The sequence below is a fragment of the Fusarium keratoplasticum genome, chromosome 5 (genome assembly GCF_025433545.1).
Source record: "Fusarium keratoplasticum isolate Fu6.1 chromosome 5, whole genome shotgun sequence".
Taxonomy (NCBI): Eukaryota; Fungi; Ascomycota; class Sordariomycetes; order Hypocreales; family Nectriaceae; genus Fusarium; species Fusarium keratoplasticum.
Genome location: NC_070533.1, coordinates 694497 through 718439, shown reverse-complemented (window position 1 = coordinate 718439; position 23943 = coordinate 694497). Strand labels below are relative to the sequence as shown.

General features: G+C 53.1%; 6 protein-coding genes across 6 annotated transcripts; 4 read left to right on the top strand and 2 right to left on the bottom strand.

The window, feature by feature from the left end:
- Window positions 1-33: 33 nt before the first annotated feature.
- NCS57_00689300 (Nucleolar protein 58) lies at window positions 34-2012 on the top strand (the record flags this gene model as incomplete). The annotated part of the gene is made up of 3 exons (XM_053056763.1): window positions 34-68; window positions 140-229; window positions 359-2012. The coding sequence occupies 3 exons, from the start codon at window positions 34-36 to the stop codon at window positions 2010-2012; spliced, it is 1779 nt and encodes a 592-aa protein (XP_052912958.1).
- Window positions 2013-3091: 1079 nt separating this feature from the next.
- On the bottom strand, window positions 3092-4259 carry NCS57_00689200 (PHB domain-containing protein; the record flags this gene model as incomplete). Its single annotated transcript, XM_053056762.1, has 3 exons — window positions 3092-3382; window positions 3431-4014; window positions 4067-4259. 3 exons carry the CDS (start codon window positions 4257-4259, stop codon window positions 3092-3094), a joined length of 1068 nt encoding a protein of 355 aa, XP_052912957.1.
- A 4291-nt stretch (window positions 4260-8550) lies between these two features.
- NCS57_00689100 (uncharacterized protein) lies at window positions 8551-10305 on the bottom strand (the record flags this gene model as incomplete). Its single annotated transcript, XM_053056761.1, has 2 exons — window positions 8551-8759; window positions 8805-10305. The coding sequence occupies 2 exons, from the start codon at window positions 10303-10305 to the stop codon at window positions 8551-8553; spliced, it is 1710 nt and encodes a 569-aa protein (XP_052912956.1).
- Window positions 10306-11936: 1631 nt separating this feature from the next.
- On the top strand, window positions 11937-14084 carry NCS57_00689000 (uncharacterized protein; the record flags this gene model as incomplete). The annotated part of the gene is made up of 2 exons (XM_053056760.1): window positions 11937-13953; window positions 14008-14084. The coding sequence occupies 2 exons, from the start codon at window positions 11937-11939 to the stop codon at window positions 14082-14084; spliced, it is 2094 nt and encodes a 697-aa protein (XP_052912955.1).
- Window positions 14085-14713: 629 nt separating this feature from the next.
- On the top strand, window positions 14714-16742 carry NCS57_00688900 (uncharacterized protein; the record flags this gene model as incomplete). Its single annotated transcript, XM_053056759.1, has 3 exons — window positions 14714-15857; window positions 15902-15975; window positions 16020-16742. The coding sequence occupies 3 exons, from the start codon at window positions 14714-14716 to the stop codon at window positions 16740-16742; spliced, it is 1941 nt and encodes a 646-aa protein (XP_052912954.1).
- A 559-nt stretch (window positions 16743-17301) lies between these two features.
- Window positions 17302-18588, top strand: NCS57_00688800 (uncharacterized protein; the record flags this gene model as incomplete). Its single annotated transcript, XM_053056758.1, has 1 exon — window positions 17302-18588. One exon carries the CDS (start codon window positions 17302-17304, stop codon window positions 18586-18588), a length of 1287 nt encoding a protein of 428 aa, XP_052912953.1.
- Between the last annotated feature and the right edge of the window lie 5355 nt (window positions 18589-23943).

Sequence of the window (23943 nt, the reverse complement as noted above, 5' to 3'; positions counted from 1 at the left end):
CATCGGGGAGGAGCCCATACACCCACATTCACAATGTCGCTCTTTGTGCTTGCAGAGACGCCGGCAGGGTAAGTCGCGACCTGAAGAACTCGGAAGGAGCGAGCTTCACTCGAGACGCGGATGGGCTAACAATTGGCAGCTACGGCCTGTTCAAGGCCACCGACAAGAAGATGCTGAAGAATGAGGAACTCGCAGCCGAGTTGGGACGTCCTGAAAAGGTCGTTGAGATGTGAGTCTCCTTTTTTATCCTGCCATTGCCAGCGATTGAACAGCACACGATGTCTTCTGTACGAGACTGGGTGTCCAGCAGATGGCAAGTAACACAAGCCACGGTCGCTAACACCATCTTCTCTTCCAGGCTCAAGCTCAAGAAGTTCGTCAAGTTCGACAGCGCCGCCACCGCTCTCGAAGAAGCCGCCGCGCTCAAGGATGGCAAGGTCCCTGAGCTGCTCACCGCGCTCCTCGAGGACCTCAAGTCCGAGAAGAAGGCTTCGCTCGCCGTCGCCGACATGAAGCTGGGCACGGCCATCTCTAACCTGCCCGCGCTCAACATCTCTCCCGTCTCGGGTTCCAACACGATGGATCTGTTCCGTGGCATTCGTGGCTCGCTCTCCAACCTCATTCCTGGTCTTGTTGAGGAAAACTTTGACCGCATGGCTCTGGGTCTGTCTCACTCCATGTCGCGCCACAAGCTCAAGTTCTCGGCCGACAAGGTCGACTCCATGATCATCCAGGCCATCAAGCTCCTCGACGATCTCGACAAGGAGCTCAACGTCTATGCCATGCGAACCAAGGAGTGGTACGGCTGGCACTTCCCTGAGATGGCGAAGATCCTCAACGACAACCTGGCCTATGCCCGTGTCATCCTCGCTGTCGGCATGCGCACCAACATTTCCGAGAGCGACCTCTCCGAGATCCTGCCTGAGGAGATCGAGGCCGCCATCAAGGCCGCTGCCGAGATTAGCATGGGTACTGAGATTACCGAGGAGGATCTTGACAACATCAAGCTGCTGGCTGACCAGGTCATTGTCTACTCCAACTACCGAACCCAGCTGTCCTCGTACCTCGAGAACCGTATGCGCGCCATTGCCCCCAACCTGACTGCCCTCGTCGGCTACCTCGTTGGTGCCCGCCTCATCGCCCACGCCGGCTCCCTCATCAACCTGGCCAAGGCTCCTGGTTCCACCATTCAGATTCTTGGTGCCGAGAAGGCTCTGTTCCGCGCCCTCAAGACCAAGCACGACACACCCAAGTATGGTCTCATCTACCACTCGTCGCTCATCGGTCAGGCCAACGGCCGAAACAAGGGTAAGATCGCCCGTATGCTGTCTGCCAAGGCTGCCCTGGGTCTCCGTGTCGATGCTCTCGGCGAGTTCGAGGACGACGTCGATGACGAGGAGCGCGCCATCCTTGGTCTCAGCAACCGCATCAAGCTCGAGAACCACCTCCGAAAGCTCGAGGGCAAGCCCCTTCTGCCCAAGGGCACCAACGTCACTCCCTCTGGCGAGATTGTTGGCGCCGGCCAGTTCACTCTCAAGGAGACTCGCCGATACAACGGCGACGCCGACGGTGTTGATGAGGAGGCTGCCAACGGTACCACTCCTGCCAAGAAGAGCAAGAAGTCCAAGAAGCTCATTGAGGAGGTTGAGGATGAGGAGATGAAGGATGCTGAGGAGAGCGATGAGGAGGAGGCCGCCACCACCACCCCTGCCAAGCCCAAGAAGCTGTCCGAAGCCGACTACGAGCGCCTCGCCGCCGAGGCTGGTCTCTCGGTCAAGAAGTTCAAGCGCAAGTACGAGCGAGGCGACGTTGAACTCAACGATGACGGTACGCCCAAGGTGTTCAGCAAGAAGGAGCTCAAGAAGCTGCGCAAGGCCGAGGAGAAGTCGACACCTTCCAAGGAGGCTGCCCCCGAGAGCAAGAAGAAGCGCAAGCACGACGACTCAGAAGACGAGGCCGAGCCCAAGAAGGAGAAGAAGCAGAAGAAGAAGAAGCGCCACTCTGATGCTTAGGTGCCATCGAGGAAAAAGCCACAGCTCACGCTGCGGCGACGCTGAATCAGACACGGAGGCGGGATCGCAAGGCTTAATCGTCGGCGTCCCCCTTGCTTCACTCTTACTCGTCTGGACACTGACGACGGACCATCCCCAAACAAAACAAGAGAGCGCGACGAAAAGCACTAGAAAAATGATTGGACGGTTCCCGATGTGTAGTTATATGATACCTGAGAGACTCCTGGCTGGCAGCTTCTGCCAGCGGGCACCTTGTTTCCTGGCTGGCTGGCGTTTGGGCGGAGGGGCATATTGGCGTGATTGGTTTTAGTCACTGTTGTTTCTTTTTTCGTATTTTCTCCAATCCTCTGCCTATTCCAATCTCGCTGGAGTAGATTTGCGGACTTTGAAGGAGGGGGAACAGAAGATGCCGTGTATCTTATGGATAGCAGATGGGAATTAGAAGAGAAACTATTAAGTTCAGATTGCTGTTTGAAGTGCTTGTCTCAAAGTGAGTGATAAGAGTCGGTGTAAACATTGTTGTAGAGACATTACAGTAAGCATCATCACGGTGACACCAGAAGCATGGCGCAAACGAGTTTGATTGTACGTAACGATCGGGGTATCCTCCATAACATAAACCACGGCATAATCTCATGATCCTGGTGACTTGGTCTTCATTAAAGACTGCTCTATCGAGCACATCTGGGTATCCCACCTCAAAACCATACCCAAGCCACCCCTTCCTTCACATAAAGAAAACAGAGTAAAATACATACATCAGAAGTTTAAAAAGTCAAGGCGCGCGATTTTTCGGTTGTCGAGGAGGGTATCGAAAGGCAAAACACGACGCAGGCGTAGCAGAAACAAGTCGTAACAAATCATGGGGTTGAAGGGTAACGCTCGAGCATCTCCGCTGCAACGGGAGATGTAGCGCTGCTGCTGTTGAAGACGAGAAGAGAGCAGCGGGAGCAATGCTTCTGAAATCAAGTAGACCAGGCTAAACCCCATCGAAGGGAAATCCTTAAGCGTTAGCCAACCATTGCCTCCACGTTTGCTAGAAAGAGAAGACACACGAGGTGAGGGGAGAAGATCATGGCTTAGATGTTCTCCACGACGCGAGCGTGCATGGCTTGTTGGAAACCTGGGTCCTGACCTCCAAAGTCTTGGTAGCTGCCCTCGGCCTGGGCGCTGCTGGACTCGCCAGTCGGGTTGGCGGCCATGGCGGCGTTGAGGGCGTTGCCCATGGTCTGGTTCGCGGCGGGCAGGAAGATGACCTTGCTGTTGGCCGACTTGGCCATGGCTTGCATGGCCTCGAGGTATCGGATCTGCATGGCGGGTGCAGAGCTGAGGATGTCAGCAGCTTGACGCATAAGCTTGGCGGATTCGACCTGGTTTTGTTAGCAAGTGTTGGTGTAAGGGGGAATATTGTGACCTACCTCAGCCTTGGCGGCAATGATCTTGCTTTCACCGATACGCTTGCTCTGAGCGGCCATGGAAAGCGACTCCTGCAGCTCCTGACTGAAAACAATGTCCTTGATGAGCATGCTCTCGACCTGAACACCCCATCCAGCGGCGACATCCTCAATGATCTCTCCAATCGACTGGGCAATCTCCTCTCGACGCTCAATAACATCCTGAAGAACACGAGCACCAACGACATGGCGAAGTGTGGTCTGGGTACGCTCCATGAGGGCCTGGCGAACGTTGTTGATGCCGAAAGCAGCCTTGTGGGGAGCCACGATGTGGTAGTAGATGACCGAGGTGAGTCGCAGGGTGACGTTGTCCTTGGTCATGCAAATCTGCTCGGGGACCTCAGCGGTCTGAATCTTGACGTCGATCTGGATGATCTTCTCGCTGAGGGGGTTAATGTTGACCAGGCCGGGGTCGACGGCCTTGTAGAACTTTCCAAACTTGGTGACGAGACCGACGTTGCCCTGATGGACTTCCTTGAAGGGGTTGGGGCAGATGATGCAGCAAGGGATGGCGCCCATGGTTCCGATGACAACACCGAGAGTATCCTCTGCGATGAGTTAGATTTGGATCTGATAATGGGGTGATTGAAAGTTACGTACTCATCCGGGCGTACCACCCATCGGGGGTGGCATCTTCTTCGACAACTCTAGCATAGCTACGCTGGAGATCCTCCTTCTTGGGAGGTACGACGGCCATCTTGTGCTGGGCCTGGAAGCCTCCGTTGCCCTCAGCAGGGGCGGGAGCCTTGGAGGATGAACCTCCGCCGTTGAGCATTCCGTCTGTAGAAGACATTGTGAGATTACGTCGAACGTCTAATTGTATGTACCGATGTAGTTTGTGTAAGTGTAATCAGATAGTACTCATGAATTCAGTGTGAAAAGAGAAAGATGATGGTGTCACCAAGTTTCTGGGGGTGGGGAAGACGTGTTATTTAATCTCATCTCATCACGCTGTTCCTTCGTTTGCGGGTTGCGTGCGCCCAGAAGAGCCAAGTCCTGGGGTGACGTCGACGTCGCTGGCAGGAGCACCCGACACAACCTGAGCTTCATCCTGCGCTGCACCTGCAGGGAGCTTTCTCGGTACGTACTGATTTTCGAGCACAGGTGATGAGCGATCAGCCCCACTTTGTTGTGGAGCCTGCGTGGCATTGCAGGCCGGGACCTGTCGGCACACTTGTTGAGGCCCGCTTTATTCTCCAATGGAGCACCATGATTGGTGTGAGGAGGAGCTCGTGCGGGGCAAGGGTTTGATCTTTCGACCAGGCTTCAACAGAGGAAAGAGCTACCCCCAGGGCGAGACCGCCCAGGTATCAAGAGATACGATCAATGCGAGAAGCAAAAAGGTGGTGGTCTTACCTCAAACAGCCTTTTTGACCTAGCACACGACGCCCTTTGGAAGCGATATTCCCTCATATTTGAGCGGATAGCTCGGGATACGGCACATTGAATTTGTGGGAATAACGTGACTGGGCTTGTTTCCTTTACACAATGGCCAAGACAACCAAGACCCTTGGTCGCTCGGTCTGTCGCGTACCCGGTAACGATGAGCACCGCTAGTCTGTTGGTCATTGTCGCAACCATCATCAGCCATTCCAATTCATCGCTTCTTTCCGGCGATTTCTCTTTGAAGGATCGGGATAGCGGGTGTTGAGCCGTCGTATTTGACTCAGCCCCCGCAAAATGCGCTCATGGCGCTACAAAGCATGCAGGGACGAATGTTGGTGACAAGAGACGACAAGCCCTTTTGCGCCCGACGTCTTTGGAGAAGCAAGCACTATCAATCTACCGAGCCAGGTCTACCCAATCATTACGCCGTCGCCAAACAACACCGTTCGCAGCCAACAACGTGACCTATGCACTGCCTCCAAAGACAATCTCCTCCACTTGCTGATGGTTGGTCATAGTTTCCCCTTGGCGCAGAAGCTGGTGACATGATTGTCAATCAGGAGCTCCATCTGGTAACCGCCGGCACCGCAACCCGAACCCTACAGTACACGATATATACGACACTTGCTTGGGCTTCTAGAACTTTTCTCGACTTCGAAGATTGACATTGGGGACCGCGCCTTGTTTGAAGTTGCCACTTTGGATTATCCCTCAAGGCTGAGCAAGGGGATGCTGATCATCTGAACCGGTCCAATTTATTCGATGCTCGTCCAATGTCAGCAGATTTTTTGCTGAGCAAGGTTGACCGCCCAAGGCAGGGCGGGACTTAATAAACCAACAAGGTGAAGCTATTGTGTCGTATTCTGCACAGCCTCTTCACAGCCTCGGAGAAATCTCATTTGTTCATCTAACCTTTGAGCTGTTTTTGCCCCATCTTCCCCGGATCCGAGGCCGACGTCTTCGGCCCCGTACGTCGTTGCCTAGCAGCACCGATCGCCGATGTCGTCTCCGGACCCCGGCCGGGGATCGTCGGGACAAGTTCCTATGACGAAAGTATCATGCATTGGAAATTTCTCAAGCACAGCCAACGGACAGACCGACGGATCAACCTTTTGTTGAAAATCATCTCAATCCGCCTTAGACTCCGCCATTGACTAAGGATTGGGATCATTAAGCATAGCCTCAGCTGGTTTCAGACTATGCTATTGGAAGCACCTCACGTCAGCCCATGTTTGATCCTCTTCAGAAGTATGGCAAGGCGGACAATGAGAGACGCCACCGATGATAGACAATGACAGTCCAGGTGAGTTCTCGTGAGATGTGATTGTGGTTGTGGAGGCTTGAAGCACGTCTCAAGTTACGTCTCCCGATGTCAAGACACAATACCAATCCCAAGAGAGTCCGATGCCGCAATACACAGGCAACAGTCTCGACGAATCTTCTTCCAAATGGGCTGCCTCTCCTAATACAAGGGTTAGTAGGCTGGTTTCTCTGTTTTCTTTAGACATGATGGGTCGAAAGGAAGAAAAATCACGAAGGACGAGTTTAATGAACAAATCGAGGCAACAAACACTTACAACGACACAAGGTGATTTTGTCGTGATCGTACCACAACAGAGACCCGGACCACAGAATTAAGCATCTTGCCAGAAAATTACTGAAAATAGAGGAGATCATGAAAGGCACGATACGAATTTCGTGTAATTGGGAACTCGAGACCTCTTGTGGTGAGTGTACAGGGTAAGCCATCTCATCTCACCAACACACAAGTCGAGTTTTGTGAACTTCACTCATTCTAGCATAGGATTTTGAGGCCATTGCGCTTTTCGGACCTCTGTGAGCTCTCAATTGATGCTTGGTGGCTGACTCGTGCCACGAGGACACTGAGTCGAACGATGTTTGTCCACACGAATCCAGCAAACACTCCCCAGCAACCTCTAACGCGGTCCACCCACACAACCACCTGGACCTTTCGAAGCAACAGAAAACCTCACGTTTTTCTCACAAGCAAACACAGGTTATTCGAGTCAAATTGAAGCCTCCAATTCACATTCGTCAGCCTGCCTCTGCTCCCCCATCCCAGCTAGGCCCCATTTCGAACACGCCCTTCAACAACAAGTCCCCTGTGGCTTAGTTGGCTAAAGCGTCCGACTGTTACTTGCAGACAATCGGGAGATCGGAAGTTCGAGCCTTCCCGGGGGAGCAACTATTTCTTTTTGAGTTTTCACTCATTCTTTTTGCCAGGATCGTGTTTCCAGAGGTCTTCTTTTTGAGGGCTGGCGTGAATTGACTCGTTGGTGCAACTCAAGGGACTCTGTTTGGACTATCTTGAGTTCTCGCTCTATGGGATGTTGGGTAAGTCCAATGCCATTGTGGCTCTTGCCTTTGGATCGGACTACTCTGAATGCATAGTAATGAGTTGATTCCAGGTCTGGCAAACTTCTTGCCTTTTGTAGACAATGGGTAGATCCCCGGCTGTTGCCAAGAGGTATCCCCCAGTATCGTTCATCCATGTCAAGTCAGCCAGCCCAAAAGCAACCTACAGGCTGCTGATCTGGTCTGTTTCTGTAGATCTTTTGAATTCCTGGAGGTTATTATGAAGACCATTGCTTGCCATCTGTTCGTGCTCGGCTTGCTTCTTGTGACTTGTTCCTGAGTACCGAGTTCCTCTTCACTTGACCGCCTTCTACCCAACCAAAGCGAATTGTCTCCTCACACGCTCTCATTCACTTCAAGAACCCATCACAACTTGACCAAGACCCAATTCTTCCCGCAATCTCTCGCCGAGGACCCCCGGCGAACATGAGTCCCAACTCGAAAGCTCCTCACCATCCAATTAGCTAATCCCCTGTGGCTTAGTTGGCTAAAGCGTCCGACTGTTATTCAATAGACAATCGGGAGATCGGAAGTTCGAGCCTTCCCGGGGGAGCACATGTGCTCACAATCCTTTTTTTGGGGTTGTGTGGATATTTTTTGCTGTTTTGTGTATGTAAGAACTTGTCGCTACGCCCCACTAGGCCCTAAGGTGAGATGGTGAGGGTGCCAAGAGTTTGGAGGTACAGAGAATGAGTTTTAATAGTCGTGTTGAGGTCTAATGGCAGTTTAAAGAATGGGAACAGGAATGTTCTGTGTATGTATAACTCTTGGCTCAAGGGCCTGACACGCGTATAATGAATGAAGTGCGAATTACAGTGTTGACGGTGAGATTCAACACGGATAGCTGCTTGGGGAAAAGTAATAGGATGCCATGATACCCAAGTTTCCTCGAGTTTCGAGCTTCAGTTGACGGGGCGGCAGGGCAGGGACGGAGATCTACTGTGCACTGAACCCCGGTTGCCATCTTGGGCATCTTATTTCCCTCATGAGGACCATGTAATCATGCCTTTCGAGAAGTAGAAGGCGCGGCAACACTGAATGGAGGGTAGTTATTATCATCACCCATAATCTGCCATGTTCCCTATGTAGCTTCATGCACACGGTGTTTGTGTGGCCCTTTACTAATAACAATATGATCCCCACAACCTTCAAAACCGATTCCCAGGCCGAACGAGATGTGCTGAACCCATAGACCCGAAACGGCACACATGTCTATCGAGAACCCCTAAAGATGCGCCGTCAAGCCTTGATCATGAAATGACTTTACGGCAAGCCGCCGTCGACCCTCCCCAGTAGCAGAAATTCCAGTACTAGAACGTATCTCACTTGACTTTAGGCAATGCTCTTGGCTTGATCCAAAGCCTGATCGACCGCGATGGGCGAGTTGAAGCCACCCCCTTGACGAGTGTTGGCGTGACCCAATCACCGCCCTTTGCCGGCTCGACATTGTAAAGTGAGATGAGAACTGAAGTGTACAAGTACACCTTTCTCATGGTAAAGTCAGAGTCATCGCACATCGTAAGAGTTCCGTCTGCCAAGGTTAGCTGTGATCAATCGGAGGGATATGTAGACTCACCAGATGCTTGTATCGTCTTTGGGTTGACCTTTTGTATCTTGGCTCCCTTGGAGTCTACATCATCCTCGAGATACCGTCCGACGTGCCAAATGCGCTGGTCGGAGAAGGCCTTGGGATCAGTGCGATGCAGATCTGGGACAACATGCGCAAATGTGCCCTTTTTGAGCACATGGCCCGCCTCTCCCTCATCCTTCAGGACTACATCCTCCTTCAAAAGCCTCGCGGACCAGCCGCCGCCGTGTAGCCTCAGCGTCTCGAGGTAAGCGGCTTTGAGGAGAGGACACTTTGTCATGAGCCCCTCCATGTCGAGCTTCTCAATCTTGGGGGGAACCCAGACAATACCTCCGAATTCGTTCTTGGGTTGAACAACGTGGACGAAGGGGGCGACTTGGTCACGGATCTGCTCGAGGAGGACTGGGTCTTGGTAGAGCTCAAAGAGAGACCACGAGACCATAGAAGTGGAGTGGACTGTCACGGACCAGAACAGAGCTACATCGAACGAGGCTCGAACGTCAATGGATAGGCCATGCTTCCGGAAGACCTCTGTTCGCTTGCGAACGAGAGGGCTGATGGTGTGGAAATCTTGCCATCTTGCACCAGGCTCCTCATTGTTCAAGAACTTGTCCAGATCCTCATGGAACTCTCGCATGAAGGAATGTAGACGACCAAGAGCGATTCTAGCCCGCTGAGAAGTTGGAAGAGGTGCCCAAAGAGGAACGCCCATGGCCAAAGACAGGAAGCCGTCGTTGAAGACCCAGAGGTGTGGCCAGATGTCGTCAAAGTTTTCGACGAAATCAGTGCCAAAGACGGAAGCAGTGGCTGACCTAGCGACAAAATTCCTCATCAACTCGAGAAAGTCAGCCTCCATGACCCTTTCTTTCGTTTCGGTCTCCACGACATCTGCCTCTGCTAGCTTCTCCCAGTCCATCTGATCGGTCTGGTAGCTGTTGAAGGAAACCAATTCAGCGGCGACATCGTCCAGGTCTCGAACATTGGCCTTTACAAGACTATCCAGATGCGAGCCGGAGAGATACTGCTTGGTGACTTGGTGAACCTCGCTGGCGGCTTTGTCGTAGGCCTCGAGATCCTTCTTAGAGAGTCGAAAGTTGGTGACCATGAGACGTCTGGCGACATACTCTTTGTCTGCGATCGACTCGGGCAATTCAAGTAGCTTGGCTGCGAGAGAAGGTCGAAACACAAAGGAATGGATACTTTGGAATAGGCGAATAGAAAAGATGCCTTGGGCATATCGGTTTCGGAAGCGCGTCAAGGTAAAGTTTGCGTTGAGAAAGAGTCGAGGAGCGTGGCCAAAGAAAGGGATCCAGTAAGGCGCAAGAGGAGGAGTCCTAGATCCATTCTGAGAAGAAGAACCGCCTGTGAAGAGTCTCGTCGTTACGACAAGAACCAAGACTGTGACGATGGCGGCGAGCAGGGGAGTCTCTTTGAGATGAGGGACGAGGTTCTCCTCAAGGCGCTGTCGTACCGCCTCGAGACCATCCATGTTGAAAGTATGCGGAAGATACCGCTCGAGCCAGATACTCAATTTTCACGATGAGAGGCCCTTTCAAGATGATGGTTGAGGCGATCTGTCAATCTCTGAGAGAGGTTGAAGTGAACGCTGAGAATTGGGACCCGCCAGTGCTGACTGGCGTTGCTGAGTTATAGGGGGCTGTGCACTGTAGACAGCCGCTACAGCGGTCGGTGCGCGTCAGACCTCACAGCAACATTATCCTTTGTTGTAGAGATATTATCGACAAACGCGTCTCTGGTGAGAAGGCAGCAAGCCTATTGCCTCTTCTGGCTGGTTTCTATCATCTGAAGCTTTGAAATCTCCTTCATATCTTCAAACGCTGGCTATGAGATGAAGACGTACGTGTTCCGGTGCGTTTACAGCCCCCGTTTTGGACCACCCAAACCACTTCAGAAGGACCAAACAGAACGCTTTGAAGAAGCTCTTTGTTTAGGGGAACACGCTCGAGGTAACGGTGTTCAATGGAAATGACAACGAAATGCACAAGAAAACTATATATACCAAAATATCTGGCCAATCCCCCAGCAATCGCAGACCCATGCGTGCCGGCACACCGGCTCGAATGGTTCCATGGTCTAACGGTTATGACTGCGGATTCTGATTCCGCCAGCGAGGGTTCGACTCCCTCTGGAACCTTTTTGCCATTGCCGTTACTTTTACCGTCCTGATGTTTGAACATTATCCTCGAGGTACTTGTCGCGATGGCTTCCCTTTTTTGTTCGAAACTCGCTTATTTCGGGCCGCGGGTAGGGCTGCATGTGGCCCAAAATAGCATCTGTTGGGAAGACACGACCTTGAGGCCCTGAGACAGATGGAAGGTACGTAGCGCATTAAGTCCTTGGAGCGTGCTGTCGTATAAGACAGACTCTCTGGACGGGTAATCGAGCTAATCGATTGTCTCTCCCTTTGATCAAGAGATATGCGTTCCTGTGAGTGTTCCAGCTCAGATCGTGACGACGAAGCGTGGTGTTGTGACCAATGTTGACTTGAGAAGAAGCAATTCTTATGCATCAACGAGAAGCCAAGGGTCAAATTTCCACAGATAACGAGCCGAGCAATTCAGTTGGCGACGTTTCTCCTCGTTATTGCGCGATTGCTATTCAATTGCACCATCCCGAGATGTAAGTGTACGACTTAGGGATATCGTTGCCAGGCGCTGGCAAGCCCTTCATTCCTCTTATTTACTATACTTACAGCCTCCAAGATTCCTCCAGGAGCTCCATCCCCCTCAAATCAAATCAATTGAAGCCTTGGCATAACATTGTGTTGCGCTCAAAGTTAATCTCAGCGTGGGTAGACGCTCCGATCATCGGCTGCCTCAGGCGCCAACCAGTTGCATCATATCCCGCTAGATTCGGCAAGTCGACTTGTGAGCTTCATCCAGCTTCACCCGTCTCCTTTAAATCCTCCATCCCCCGGCCGAATAGACACCTCTTTGGCTACCGGATCGCAGCCAGGCTTCTCAAGGTCTCTGGCGGCTCCGGTACCTACCTTGTTGTCCCCCTTTTCTCGTCGTCGTACAAATCGCGGGCATTCCCCCCCACCAATACCGAACACCGACGCAATCCCATGATGAGCTCCCGCTGAGCTGAACAACCACGATGATGCCTCGATTACTGCAGCGCCCGCCGCTGGGATGCCGGTGCGGCCTTGTGGTTTTTCCTCAGCGGCCGTGGGCACCGCGTCCGGCGCTCACGCAGACCTTCTGGACGTCTGCCCCGCGTCGTGAGCAACCCCGAGCGACCGCGACCAAGGAGACGAAACCTATAAAGCCCTCGGCTGTGTTTCCGGCAAAGAAACAAGCGACGAGCAAGAATGATCCTCTGGCGGCGGTGGACAAGTCTGCGACGGAGCAGCGCAAAGCTGACTGGGCCATCATGAAAGAGATGTCTCGGTATCTATGGCCGAAGGATGACTTGAGCACCAAGGTGCGAGTCGGTCTCGCAGTGTCGCTGCTCATTGGCGCCAAGGTCATGAACGTCCAGGTGCCATTCTACTTCAAGAGCATCGTGGACTCGATGAACATTGACATTGCGGCGGTTGGAGGCACGGCGACGACGGTTGCCGGAGCCATGATATTAGCTTACGGCGCGACCCGTATAGGCGCAACGGTGTTTCAGGAGGTGCGCAACGCTGTGTTTGCGTCTGTGGCCCAAAAGGCTATCCGAAGAGTTGCGGGCAACGTCTTTGAGCATCTACTGCGACTTGATCTCACCTTTCATCTATCCAAGCAGACTGGTGGCTTGACAAGGGCCCTGGACCGCGGTACTAAGGGAATTAGCTTCATCTTGACGAGCATGGTATTTCATATTCTGCCTACTGCACTTGAAATCAGCATGGTCTGCGGAATCCTTACATACAACTACGGCGCCAAGTTTGCGGCTCTCACAGTCCTGACTATGGTTAGCTACTCGGCATTTACTATTTGGACCACAGCTTGGCGAACCAAGTTCCGGAGACAGGCCAACGCGGCCGACAACAGGGCTTCGACTGTGGCAGTGGACTCGCTCATCAACTACGAAGCCGTCAAGTACTTTAACAACGAAAAGTTTGAAGTTGCCCGCTACGACAAGGCCCTCCAGCAGTATGAGCGGAACTCTATCAAGGTGGCAACGTCTCTGGCCTTTCTCAACAGCGGACAGAACCTGATCTTCTCCTCGGCACTTACCGGAATGATGTACCTCGCCGCAGAGGGTGTTGCCTCTGGCGGCCTGACGGTGGGCGACCTGGTCATGGTGAACCAGCTCGTCTTCCAGCTCTCTGTGCCGCTCAACTTCCTCGGATCCGTCTACCGCGAGCTCCGCCAGTCCCTTCTGGACATGGAGACGCTGTTCAACCTACAAAAGGTCAACGCCAACATCAAGGAGAAGCCCGACGCCAAGCCCCTGGTGCTGTCCAAGGGCGGCGAGATCAAGTTTGAAAACGTAAACTTTGCCTACCACCCGGACCGCCCCATCCTGCGCAACCTATCCTTGACCATCCCTGCGGGCAAGAAGGTGGCCATTGTCGGGCCCAGCGGGTGCGGCAAGTCCACGCTGCTGCGTCTTTTGTTCAGGTCTTACGATGTTCAGGATGGAAGGATCCTCATTGACGACCAGGATATACGAGACGTCAACCTCGAGTCCCTCCGGAGGTCCATCGGAGTCGTGCCGCAGGACACTCCCCTTTTCAACGACACGGTTGAGCACAATATCCGCTATGGATCCATCAACGCGTCCCACGACGAGGTCATCGCCGTTGCCAAAAGGGCCCATGTTCACAACACGATTCTGCAGTTCCCTGACGGTTACCAGACCAAGGTTGGTGAGAGAGGACTTATGATCTCTGGAGGAGAGAAGCAGCGCCTCGCCGTGAGCCGTCTTCTCCTCAAGGATCCTCCTCTGCTCTTCTTTGACGAGGCCACAAGCGCTCTCGACACACACACGGAGCAGGCCTTGATGCTCAACATCAACAGCATCCTTCGGGAAAAGGGCCGTACGAGCGTGTTTGTCGCCCACCGTCTCCGCACCATCTTTGACTCGGACATCATCATCGTACTCAAGGAGGGGCAGGTGGCGGAAATGGGAACCCACCGCGAACTGATCGACCGCGCGGGGGTCTACGCCGAACTGTGGAGTGGTGAGTTGAGGCATCTCTGCAAGGATCTACCTACGCTAACATGACCTTTCTTAGCTCAAGAAACGAGGTTCCACGACGATGGGACGTCCAAGGAGGAGAAGCAGGAGGAGGAAGAGGTCCGCTCCCGGTGAGTTTAGTAGCTGGTGGCACGAGGATCCACGCCTTGGTCAGTGATCACAAAGACATTACGGATAGACAATCAATAAAACTTGACGGATATTTCTCGCGAACGAGCGTGGGATGCAAAAGTGAAAAGTGGAAACTTACTACAAGGTGCGGCCGACTAAGCAGCGGCCGCCGGAGGGATCGGCCGCCAAAAGGGAGCTCTCTATGGAGAAGACTCCATCTATACAACGTTGCAAGCCCTCGTGATGAGCCCTATACGATATACTTTACCGAACGACTGGACACTTTTATCCACTCTTTGTATTTCCCATGTTGGATTCTTGCCTTCGGCCCGTTAAGTCGAAGTTTTGGGTGATGGAAAAATTATCTGATGGAGAATACCCATTCTCCACTGCTGATCTGATTAGATTAGATCACGAACTTGCACTATTCGCCCAACCTGGCGGGCGATTTCGGTTGGGTGTGCGTGGGCGACGATCCTTGGGGATGCTACACTTACCCGCTATGGCAACAGGGGAGAAAAGTACAAATGCCTCACGTAGCGCCTATGAATTAGATAGTCAATCCATCGTTTAGCCATTGTGGCATCGTTGTCCAGCTGAGATCGTTATTCAGTTGTCAAGAACCTTCAATCATGTCTGGAGACAAAGACGCCATCGAGCCAACCCCCCCTGCTCAGCCCGAGAGGGTCAACTCTGGCAGCAGCGAGGACCTCAAGCAGCTCTCCAACGTGGGAAATGTCCTCCAGTCGCAGGGTGTGACCCGCATGGAGGCTGTCTACCGCGAGGCCAAGTCGGACCGCAAGACGCTCTGGCTCGTGGGAGCTTCCGTCCTCGTCTGCGCGTGGGCGTACTCTCTCGACTCGTCGACCACATCGTACTATAGCGTCGATGCTTCGTCATACTTTGAGAGGCATAGTTCGGTGCTTTCGACCCTTTCTATCGCTACGAGCATCATTAGCGCTGTGTCGAAGCCTTTCATCGCCAAGTTTTCCGATATCACTAGTCGACCGTACACGTACCTCCTCTGCATCTTCTTTTATACCTGCGGCTACATCATTGCCGCCTCCTCGCGGACCGTGTCTGCGTATATTGTCGGAGAAGTCTTTGTTGCCATTGGAAGTTCTGGTCTCGACCTCACCAACGACATCATCGTGGCCGACCTGACACCCCTCGAGTGGCGAGGTTTCGCGAGCTCGATGCTCTCGACGCCCTTCATCATCAACACCTGGTTTGCAGGCAAGATTGTCGACGCTCTTCAGGCTAGGAACCAGTGGCGATGGGGTCTGGGTATGTTTGCCATCATCATGCCTGTGGCTCTCTCGCCTGCTGTTGCAACTCTGATCTACCTTGACCGCAAGGCGAAGAAGGAGGGTGTCGTCAATATTGCCTCTAGCAACGCTGCTCGTCGTGCTGCGAGGGAGCTTGCTCAGGAGAGCGGATATGAAGGACCCCATGGAGCCATTGTCGCACCGGCAGCCGAGGAGAACAAGACGTGGCTCGAGGCCCTGAAGCACAACCTCGAAGAGATTGACGCATTTGGTCTGATCCTCCTTGGTTTCGGCTGGTCTCTTCTCCTTCTTCCATTCTCCCTCAAGACGTACGCCGAGCATGGCTGGAGGAACCCGTCCCTCATCGCCATGATGATTGTGGGCGGTCTTCTCCTCATCTTCTATGTCGTGTTCGAAATGAAGTGGGCAAGAGTGCCAAGCGCTCCTCGACGACTCGTGTTTAACCGGACGTTTATCATGGCCATCATTATCGATGGCTTCTATATGCGTATGTTTCTCTCTCCGCTGCGAGTACCTATCTGACTGAGTTAGTTGCTGGAAACATTCGAGGATTGTACTTTTCTTCCTACACGTTGATTGCCAAAGACTGGACCTACCAGAACTGGGTAAGTTGCTTCGTCTGCCGAGCGTGATGTTGCTGACTCTGTAGGTCTACTATGGTAACACCTTGACCCTCGCTCTTTGCGTGGCTGGCCCTCTGGTCGGTCTCGCTCAACGATGGACGCACCGCTACCGCACCATCCAGATCACCGGTCTCTGCGTCAAGATCATCGGCATGGGTATCCTCCTCGACGGCCGAAAGGCAACCAACAACACGGGCGCCCTCGTCATGTCCATGATCCTCATCGGCTTCGGAGGCTCCATGTCAGTCGTTGGCTCTCGCGTAGCATCCCAAGCCTCAGTCCCTCACCAAGACGTGGCCCTCGTAATCTCCCTCCTGTCTCTGTGGTCCAAGATCGGCAGCGCCATCGGAAGCGCCATCGTCGCCGTCATCTGGGCAAACAAGATGCCCGGTCAGCTCCGCGAGCACCTCCCTCCGCCTGCAAACGAGACGACTGTCAAGACGCTCTTTAGCAGCGTGACCAAGATTCGCACGCTCTACGAGTTTGACGACCCGATGCGACAGGGCGCCATCACTGCGTACCGCAACACTCTGTGGTACTGCCTCTCTGTGGCTCTGGGTTTAGCATTTATCCCCCTCATTGCGGCCTTCTTCCAGACGAACTACTTCCTGGGCAAGCAGCAGAACGCGGTGACGAATGTTGGAAATGATGGCATGCCGCTTGAAGAGAAGGATCGTAACCCTGAGCCACTTCCGCCGCCCAAGGATAAGAAGGAGGCTTTCTTGAGGTTCTGGGCTGGACGTCAGTAAAATGTGAGAGATGGAGATGTACCTTTGTGATGCGAGGTGTTGTGTGTGCAGTAGTGAAGTTGGTTTGGTGTGGAGGTTGACCTAGTTTTTTGACCTGGCTTGGTGGTTTAATTCTCAACATGTTCAACCGCAAGCAAGTTGAGCATAATTTTGCCATAATCATAGGTAAAAACTTTCCAAAATGCAGAGATTTTCCTATGAATTAATCATAGTCCTTATACGTTCCTTTTATGAAGTATGCGGTCCTCGGAGACCGTCGTTGTGCTCTTCCCCGGTAATCTTGACGTATCATGTAGGGTAGCCGCATTCCCAGCGAACCGAGTCACCCAATATTGGCCGGGCTCGAGAACCTGATTGTTCGAGATGGAGCCCAAGTATCATCAGTCACGGAATACTAACAATCTCTTTCAATAACTAGGTTTAATACTTGATCTATTTACTCTTATATGGACTATCTAGTCTATCTCCCGCCCTTGCATGACAGCCCCACGACCCAACTCACCGCTGCAACATCTCAGCCAATAACCAACTCCCCTCCTCCATCACTCGACAATTCAAGATGAAGATACTACTACACTCTCACTTCCCAGCCGGCCATGCCTATCCAATGCAAGCCGTGGCCCAAGCCCTCGTCCGTCGCGGCCACGACGTCGTATGGCTGACCAGCTCCGACAACGAAGCCCGCGTTCGCGCCGTAGGAGCCAGTTTTGTCGCAACAGAGGCCATTGCCGTCGTCGACGCACCGCTCATGGCAGAGAGCGAAACTGGGATCCTGGATAAGGTGTATAGCCGGCTCAAGTCGAGGGTTGTTGCTCAAGTGAGCGATTATCGTCGGGTGCTGCGCGACTTCAAGGCCGAGGTGCTCTTGGTGGATATCATGCCGTATGGTGCGAGGACGTTGTATGAACTCGGGGAGATTCCCGTGTATGCGACTCTGGGAGTTATTCCTATGTACATGTCGAGCTGGGGAGCTCCTCAAGCGGTATCTGGAGACAGTCCGCCGACTTCGTGGTTCGGGTTGGCCTGGAATCATCTTCACCATCTGGTTAGCCAATGGATTCTCCTGCCGCTGTTCTTGAGACCGGTCATCGATAATCAACGGAAATCGCTGGGCTTGGAGGCTTTGCCGTATGGCGAACCTACCGAGTCCTTCACTTACAGCCCCTTTCTCCACATTCAAGCTTCTTCGCCTGTACTGGAGTTCGAACTCCTACCAAAGCCTGCTGGGCAAAGAGAACATACCAAATTTGTTGGGCCTCTCGTCACACAGGTTACGACGAATCCAGACTTGCTACCTCCTTGGTGGGATGAAATTGTCACACACCGGCGCGTTGTTGGAATCACCCAAGGCACATTGGCAATGGATCCGACCTCCTTGATTATACCAGCCATCGAGGCACTTTCCGGTGATCCTGATCTTCTTCTGGTGGTAGCTTCGCCTCACGAGGAAGAGATCAAATCCCGAGTTGGAGATCTGCCAAATGTGCGATACGCCAAATGGATACCCTACCACCTCTTCCTCCCACAGCTCTGCCTCCTCATCACCAACGGCGGCTACGGAAGCGTAACACAAGCTCTTTCGCACAAGGTACCCCTGATTTGCGCAGGCCAGACGGAGGACAAGAAGGACACAGCGGCTCGAGTCAGCTGGGCGGGAGCTGGTATCGACTTGAAGACGGATAATCCTTCGACTGAGCAGGTTCAGAACGCGGCGAGGAAGATTTTGGACGATCGGGGGTTCGCGGAGAGGGCGGGTCGGTTGGGAGATGAACTCAATGAGCTAGGGGGAGGGGAGAGGGCTTCGGAGCTTTTGGAGGAACTTGTTCGGTCTGTTGAAATAAAGTAGTAGGCGATATATATGGACTAAACAGGGTCATAGAAATAGATGGAATTGGAAGGTGGAAGAGGTATTCGAGTTCTCTGTCACGAAAATTTGATGAATAGAGAGGAAGAGTCCTGATTTGTTAGTTCATAGAAGCAGCTGAGACAAGTGGTTTGCATAAAGCTCAAGGGGTGGCGTAGGAGATTCCCCGAGTTGCTGATGTGAATTCAAGACCTGTCGTAATTATCTCCTCCCCTTCTTCCTGTCGTAGGCCAAGACTTGCGGATAGGTCTTTGGAAGCCACTTTGAACTGCTATCCTCGGTGAACTCTTGTTTTTGAATCGATCAGCCGTTGTACTGTAACTTAGTCTCTGGACTCTGATCTAGAGTCCCAATCATGTAGAGTATTCTTCTGTCAGCAATTAGACTGGGAACTGCTGGATAGCTGAGCCCTGACTATGGCCAAGGTGCCCTGTCTTGATCAGCACCATGTTACCCCTGGACGCCTGCTGAAAACCTTCGAAGACAAGGAGTTTTTTCTGAGCCAGTGAGTCAGATCTTGACTTTTCCTCGAGGTGTTTGATGTAGCTTTTCTTTTGTCGTGGTCGGGGGTAGGGTCATTGAGAATCGGGCAACTGGTACCGTGAATTCCTTTGTCTCCCGTAGGGCTCGGATCGCTCGCGGTTTCTAGTGCATGACATTCTAGAAGAACGATAGTTAGTAACGAAGCCGTCAAAAGAACAACGGAGTGGACATTTGACACACGAATATACCCAGTTGACAGACACTTGTTGGCAGTACCTTGGTAGGAGGATCAGATCACCAGTTAGAATAGACTTTGTAAGGATTAGCTTTTACCTTGTATCTATTTCTGTCGTTCTAGAGAAGCGTTGTGGGATGGATGTGCGAGGACTGGATGAACCAAGTATGGTAGTTTAGGAAGGCGGCTCACCCAGGTACCCGTGAAAGACATAAAGGGTAGATACTGACCTTTGGATATTCTGACTATCGTCAGGAGACTGGATTGGCAGGTGGGAGGGCTAACCGACGTCGATGGGCTTCTGTCGTCTGAATGGCTCGGCGCTGCACCCTGAATGGGCAGTGACATAGGCACCCCGTGTCTTTCTGGTCATTAGGAAGATTTCCTACGTACTTGAGCCAATGTGTGTGCCTTGGCGGACCTGATAAGGCGTCGCTGGACGTTGGTAGGGGAGAGCCGAGGGCATCGTGAGGATGATCTTGCGTCGCGCTTCGGTAGTATGGGCGTATCCGTTGGGTTTCTTAAGGACAAGGCGATGAAATAAATGACTGTCTGCTAGGGACTCGTGGTGTCTTCGTATCTTCTACTGTGAATGTCGAGGGTCGTGCTCAGGACGATCCGCTTGGATCAGCTTGGAGAGAGGCTATTCGGAGGGAAGCTTCAGAAAAGGGGGCAGAGATCTGTAGTGAGGGAAGTGTGAGTGAATGCAGGTAAGAGATCAGAGAGGATGGAACGAACATGGCGGAGGACGATGTGAGCTGCGAACGCGTCCTTGATCTGCTGGATGGCGACGCAGCGGCAGCGATGGCGGGAGGGGTTCGCGATGGAGGCAAGTCTTTTCTCGAGCGTAGCAATAATTCTAGCGATGGATACGATACGAAGGGACGAGGAAGCGGGTCGACGAGCTGAGGGATGATGATGGAGTCAGCGGTTTCTGTTCAGAGGAGATGGTGATGAAGACACTAACCAGAATGAGGATGGATGGATGTTCAGGACCGAACAGAGGAGATGACAACAAAAGGGACGAGACGTCAAGACAAAGAAATTTTGAAGACTGCGAGTATTTTATCGAAGTAAAAAGGTCAGACGCCAGGGAAAAGAGTGTCCGGACTCCTTGCAGCTGGTGGGCGCCCCGCGGGTGGTGGAAACGTCAACACCACAACTGCGATCGAGTGGCCTGCATCGCGACAGACCAATGGCCTCAACGCCCCGCCGAACATGGAGGCCATGGGGTCCGGAGACAGTAGATCTACGACATTACCTTCATTGCCAGAGCACTACATGTCATTTTACGGTCCCTGCTTCTACCCCGACGACCCGAGAAACTCCCCAGGCGTGGCGGGACGATCGAACGCGACCGGCTTCATGGCTCGACGGTGGTGGCTACGAGGAGGGACGCGATCAAGCAGGGCAAAGGGACATGGCGATAGATACTGGTGATAGCTACTACGGATATAATGAGTCAACACTCTCGAGGAACATCTTCGTGGCATGATCCCGGTATCTGCAAATGTGAATGCCCTCAACACCACAAACAAACATCACGACCCAGCCCACGTAGGTTCTCTCGACGCCCTCCACACGTTCAGTCAACATCGCTCCACCAAGACAAGCATCACATCATCATCACCAAGGCAAGAGATCTTCTTCTTCAAGCCAGAGCACAAGGCCCTGAACCCAATGAAAAAAGTGTGTGTGTGGGAAATCAAAAATTATTCACCGCCAAGCCGCTCGAAGCGACTGGTCCCCTCCCCTTACCTGTAGGAGGCTCGCAGTACCTAGGATTCTTGAGCTCCAGGTGCCACCGGCATGACCAGCAATGGTCGACGACTGAGGAGAAAAGAAGAAGAAGAGGGGGAGGGGTTGGAGGGGAGGGGGATTTTATAGCTGGACCCTGGGCACAGGATCACCCCTGGTTGATCTGCCCGGCGCGATCGATCTCGAGGGGCAGCCCCTCGCTGGTGGGGACGCCCAGGGAAAATCGGTCGTACAGGGGGGCGTATGAGCCGCAGGCCGTTAGCTGTCAGTGGGTTAGGTGAGTTACTGGGTGGCGTGACAGGGGTCCAGGCGGGCTCTGGACGACATCTCTCAAATGGTGAGGGACACTCAGCCGTGATCTTGCAACCACGCACGATATTAAAAATGGGCGCCTATTTTTCCCATTGTGGGCCAATTTTTAGCTTCCGAGGTATATTTTTATCTTCGAAATTAATTGTTGTTGTGGTTGCCCTGAGTATTTTCAAAGGAGTCATCCTCGCCTCATCCGCGTCCACAGGCAGACTGTCTGTGATAATGCTTCACCCGCGCCGCATTTTTTGGCTGCACCGCGTATGGGAGATTGAGACTGAAGCAGTGTGCATTGCAGTGAATTCACAACAGCAAAGGACGATGCAAATATTGAGCTTAAGGGCAAGATGAAGGTGAACATCAGGGTCGCAGCTGCGAAGTAAAATTGTATTTGATATAATTAATTTGCATGAAATTTAATGCATTATAAACAATGCAGACGCACTCAAGATGATTCAATAACTGTCACACGGGTCGTGGGCATCTTGGCTGGGACAGAGGTGCATGCGATGGCCGCTCAGGGGATCGAGGCAGGCGACGGTCCAGCACCACGACCGCGCGGCCCCAAGACCTCATACCAGCTCTCGGACGGAGCGACGAGGCGCCTGATCCTCTAGATGCTCTCTGATCGAGCGTTCATGCGTGGTACGTACCTCGAGACGGTCGCCTGGTGAGGGCTGTTGCCCCCCAACCACCTGCAGCCAGGCGGCCACGCACAGCTGCCCCTCAAAACCAACACCAGACGCGCACCAAAATCACCCAGATCAGCCGTCCCCACTTTTTCAATTCCCACAGCTATAAAATCCTCCTCTTCCTCCCACCTCTCCCACCTTTTCTTCCTTTCATCATCAGCAGTCACCATCGCACGCCATGGTCAGAACTTCCACCCGCCTCTTCCGAGGCGGAGCTAGCCTTGAGGCAACTCTTGGTTAGGGGAGGTCTCCGGCCTGGCAATTGGCTTCTTGCCAAGCGATGGGGACTTGCTTCCGTTCCTGAATGGTTCGGGTTTTCTTTTTGGTTTGTCTTGGTTTGTTTTGGTTCTTCTTGGTTCTTCTTGTCCTTTTCTTCCCCGCGTCTCTCGTGTGCCCTTCCAGTTCCCTTCTTGGGCTTTGGCTTGGCTTCTTGAGAGCAACCCCGGCATGTCTCGACCTGGGAGGGGGGTCGTATGCCAGTAAGTTCATTCCTCTTCTTTCTTTGCTAACCCAACAGGCACTGACATGACCTAGCCATCCAGGGGAAGGACTGCCTGGTCCAAAAGTTTCGTAACTCCTCAGTGATGCTGGAGGCTGAGCACTACAGCCCAAGGTGAGTCCTCCCAGAGTCTTCTTCGCTGTCGCCCTCCTGACATCCATGCCAGCATGGCTAGGCCCCTAGTCATGCTTGAGGCGAACGGCCTGCTCCTCTCTCCTTTCGGAGCCAAGTCCTGCGGGTCGGGGTGCTAACACCACCAACCAGTACGTCCACAACCCCCAGCCCTCCCTTCTGCATTCTTGAATGAAACCTCTTTGGCATACTGACGCACTGGTACAGTGTTGAGTGTTCGTTGGCTATGCTTTTATCAACTTAGAAGGCGCCCTTCGCGGGTCCCTCCACCGAGAGACGTAAGTCGCACCCGCTCTGCAAAATCGCTTGACTTGTGCTGACACAGCGTTTGCAGCCCGTGGGTTTGGCCTCTGCGGGTTTGCAAGATTTTGGACCTTTTGCCCAGAGAAGGCCCTCTGGTCGACATGCGGCCGCCTTGGCTGGTCCAAGGCTGGGTAAGTCATGCTCACCCTGAAACATCTCTTGATTTGTACTGACACAGAATTTGCAGTCTTTGGCCTCTGCGGGTTTGCAAGATTTTGGGTCTTTTACCCAGAGAAGGCCCTCTGGTCGATTGGGGCGGATCTTTGCCTCCCCCCCATGGCCTCTCGTGCCTCTCGCGATCAGTACTTGATCGACCGCCGCGCGGATGGGTATACCTACCGTGAGATCAAGGAAGCTGGAGGATACAAGGAGGCGGAGCCCACCCTTCGGAGTAAGTGGCGCACGTTGACCAAGGATCCCGAGCACCGCCTTCGAAAGCCTGTTTGGGAACAGAATGATGTAAGTCATATCCACCTTGAACTGCCTTTTGACTTGTGCTAACCATCTCCCTCCACAGCTCGAGATGCTTGGAGTCGAGTCTCTTTGCTTCTTCGTTGTGTGGGACCTCACTCCTCTGCAGGTTTGCAAGTGCTGGGTAGCGAGGCCTGCTCCTGAATCTCTGGTTCACGAGAGGCCTTGCTCCTCAGCTCTTGCAAACCTGCAGAGGAGTGAGGTCTCACATCGCGAAGGGCAACAGATGACTTCAACCTTGCTCGCCTTCAAAGACCACACACGACGGGGCGCACACACACACACTCTCGCTCTCGCTCTCGATCTCTCAACAGACCACACGAACTCGACAGACCACACGCACTCGACAGACCACACACGCCCAACAGACTGCCCACAGAGACCACAAACGCACAACACAGATCACACGCACAAAGACACTCCGCACACGCCTTGGGAAGGCGCTGGATGGATGG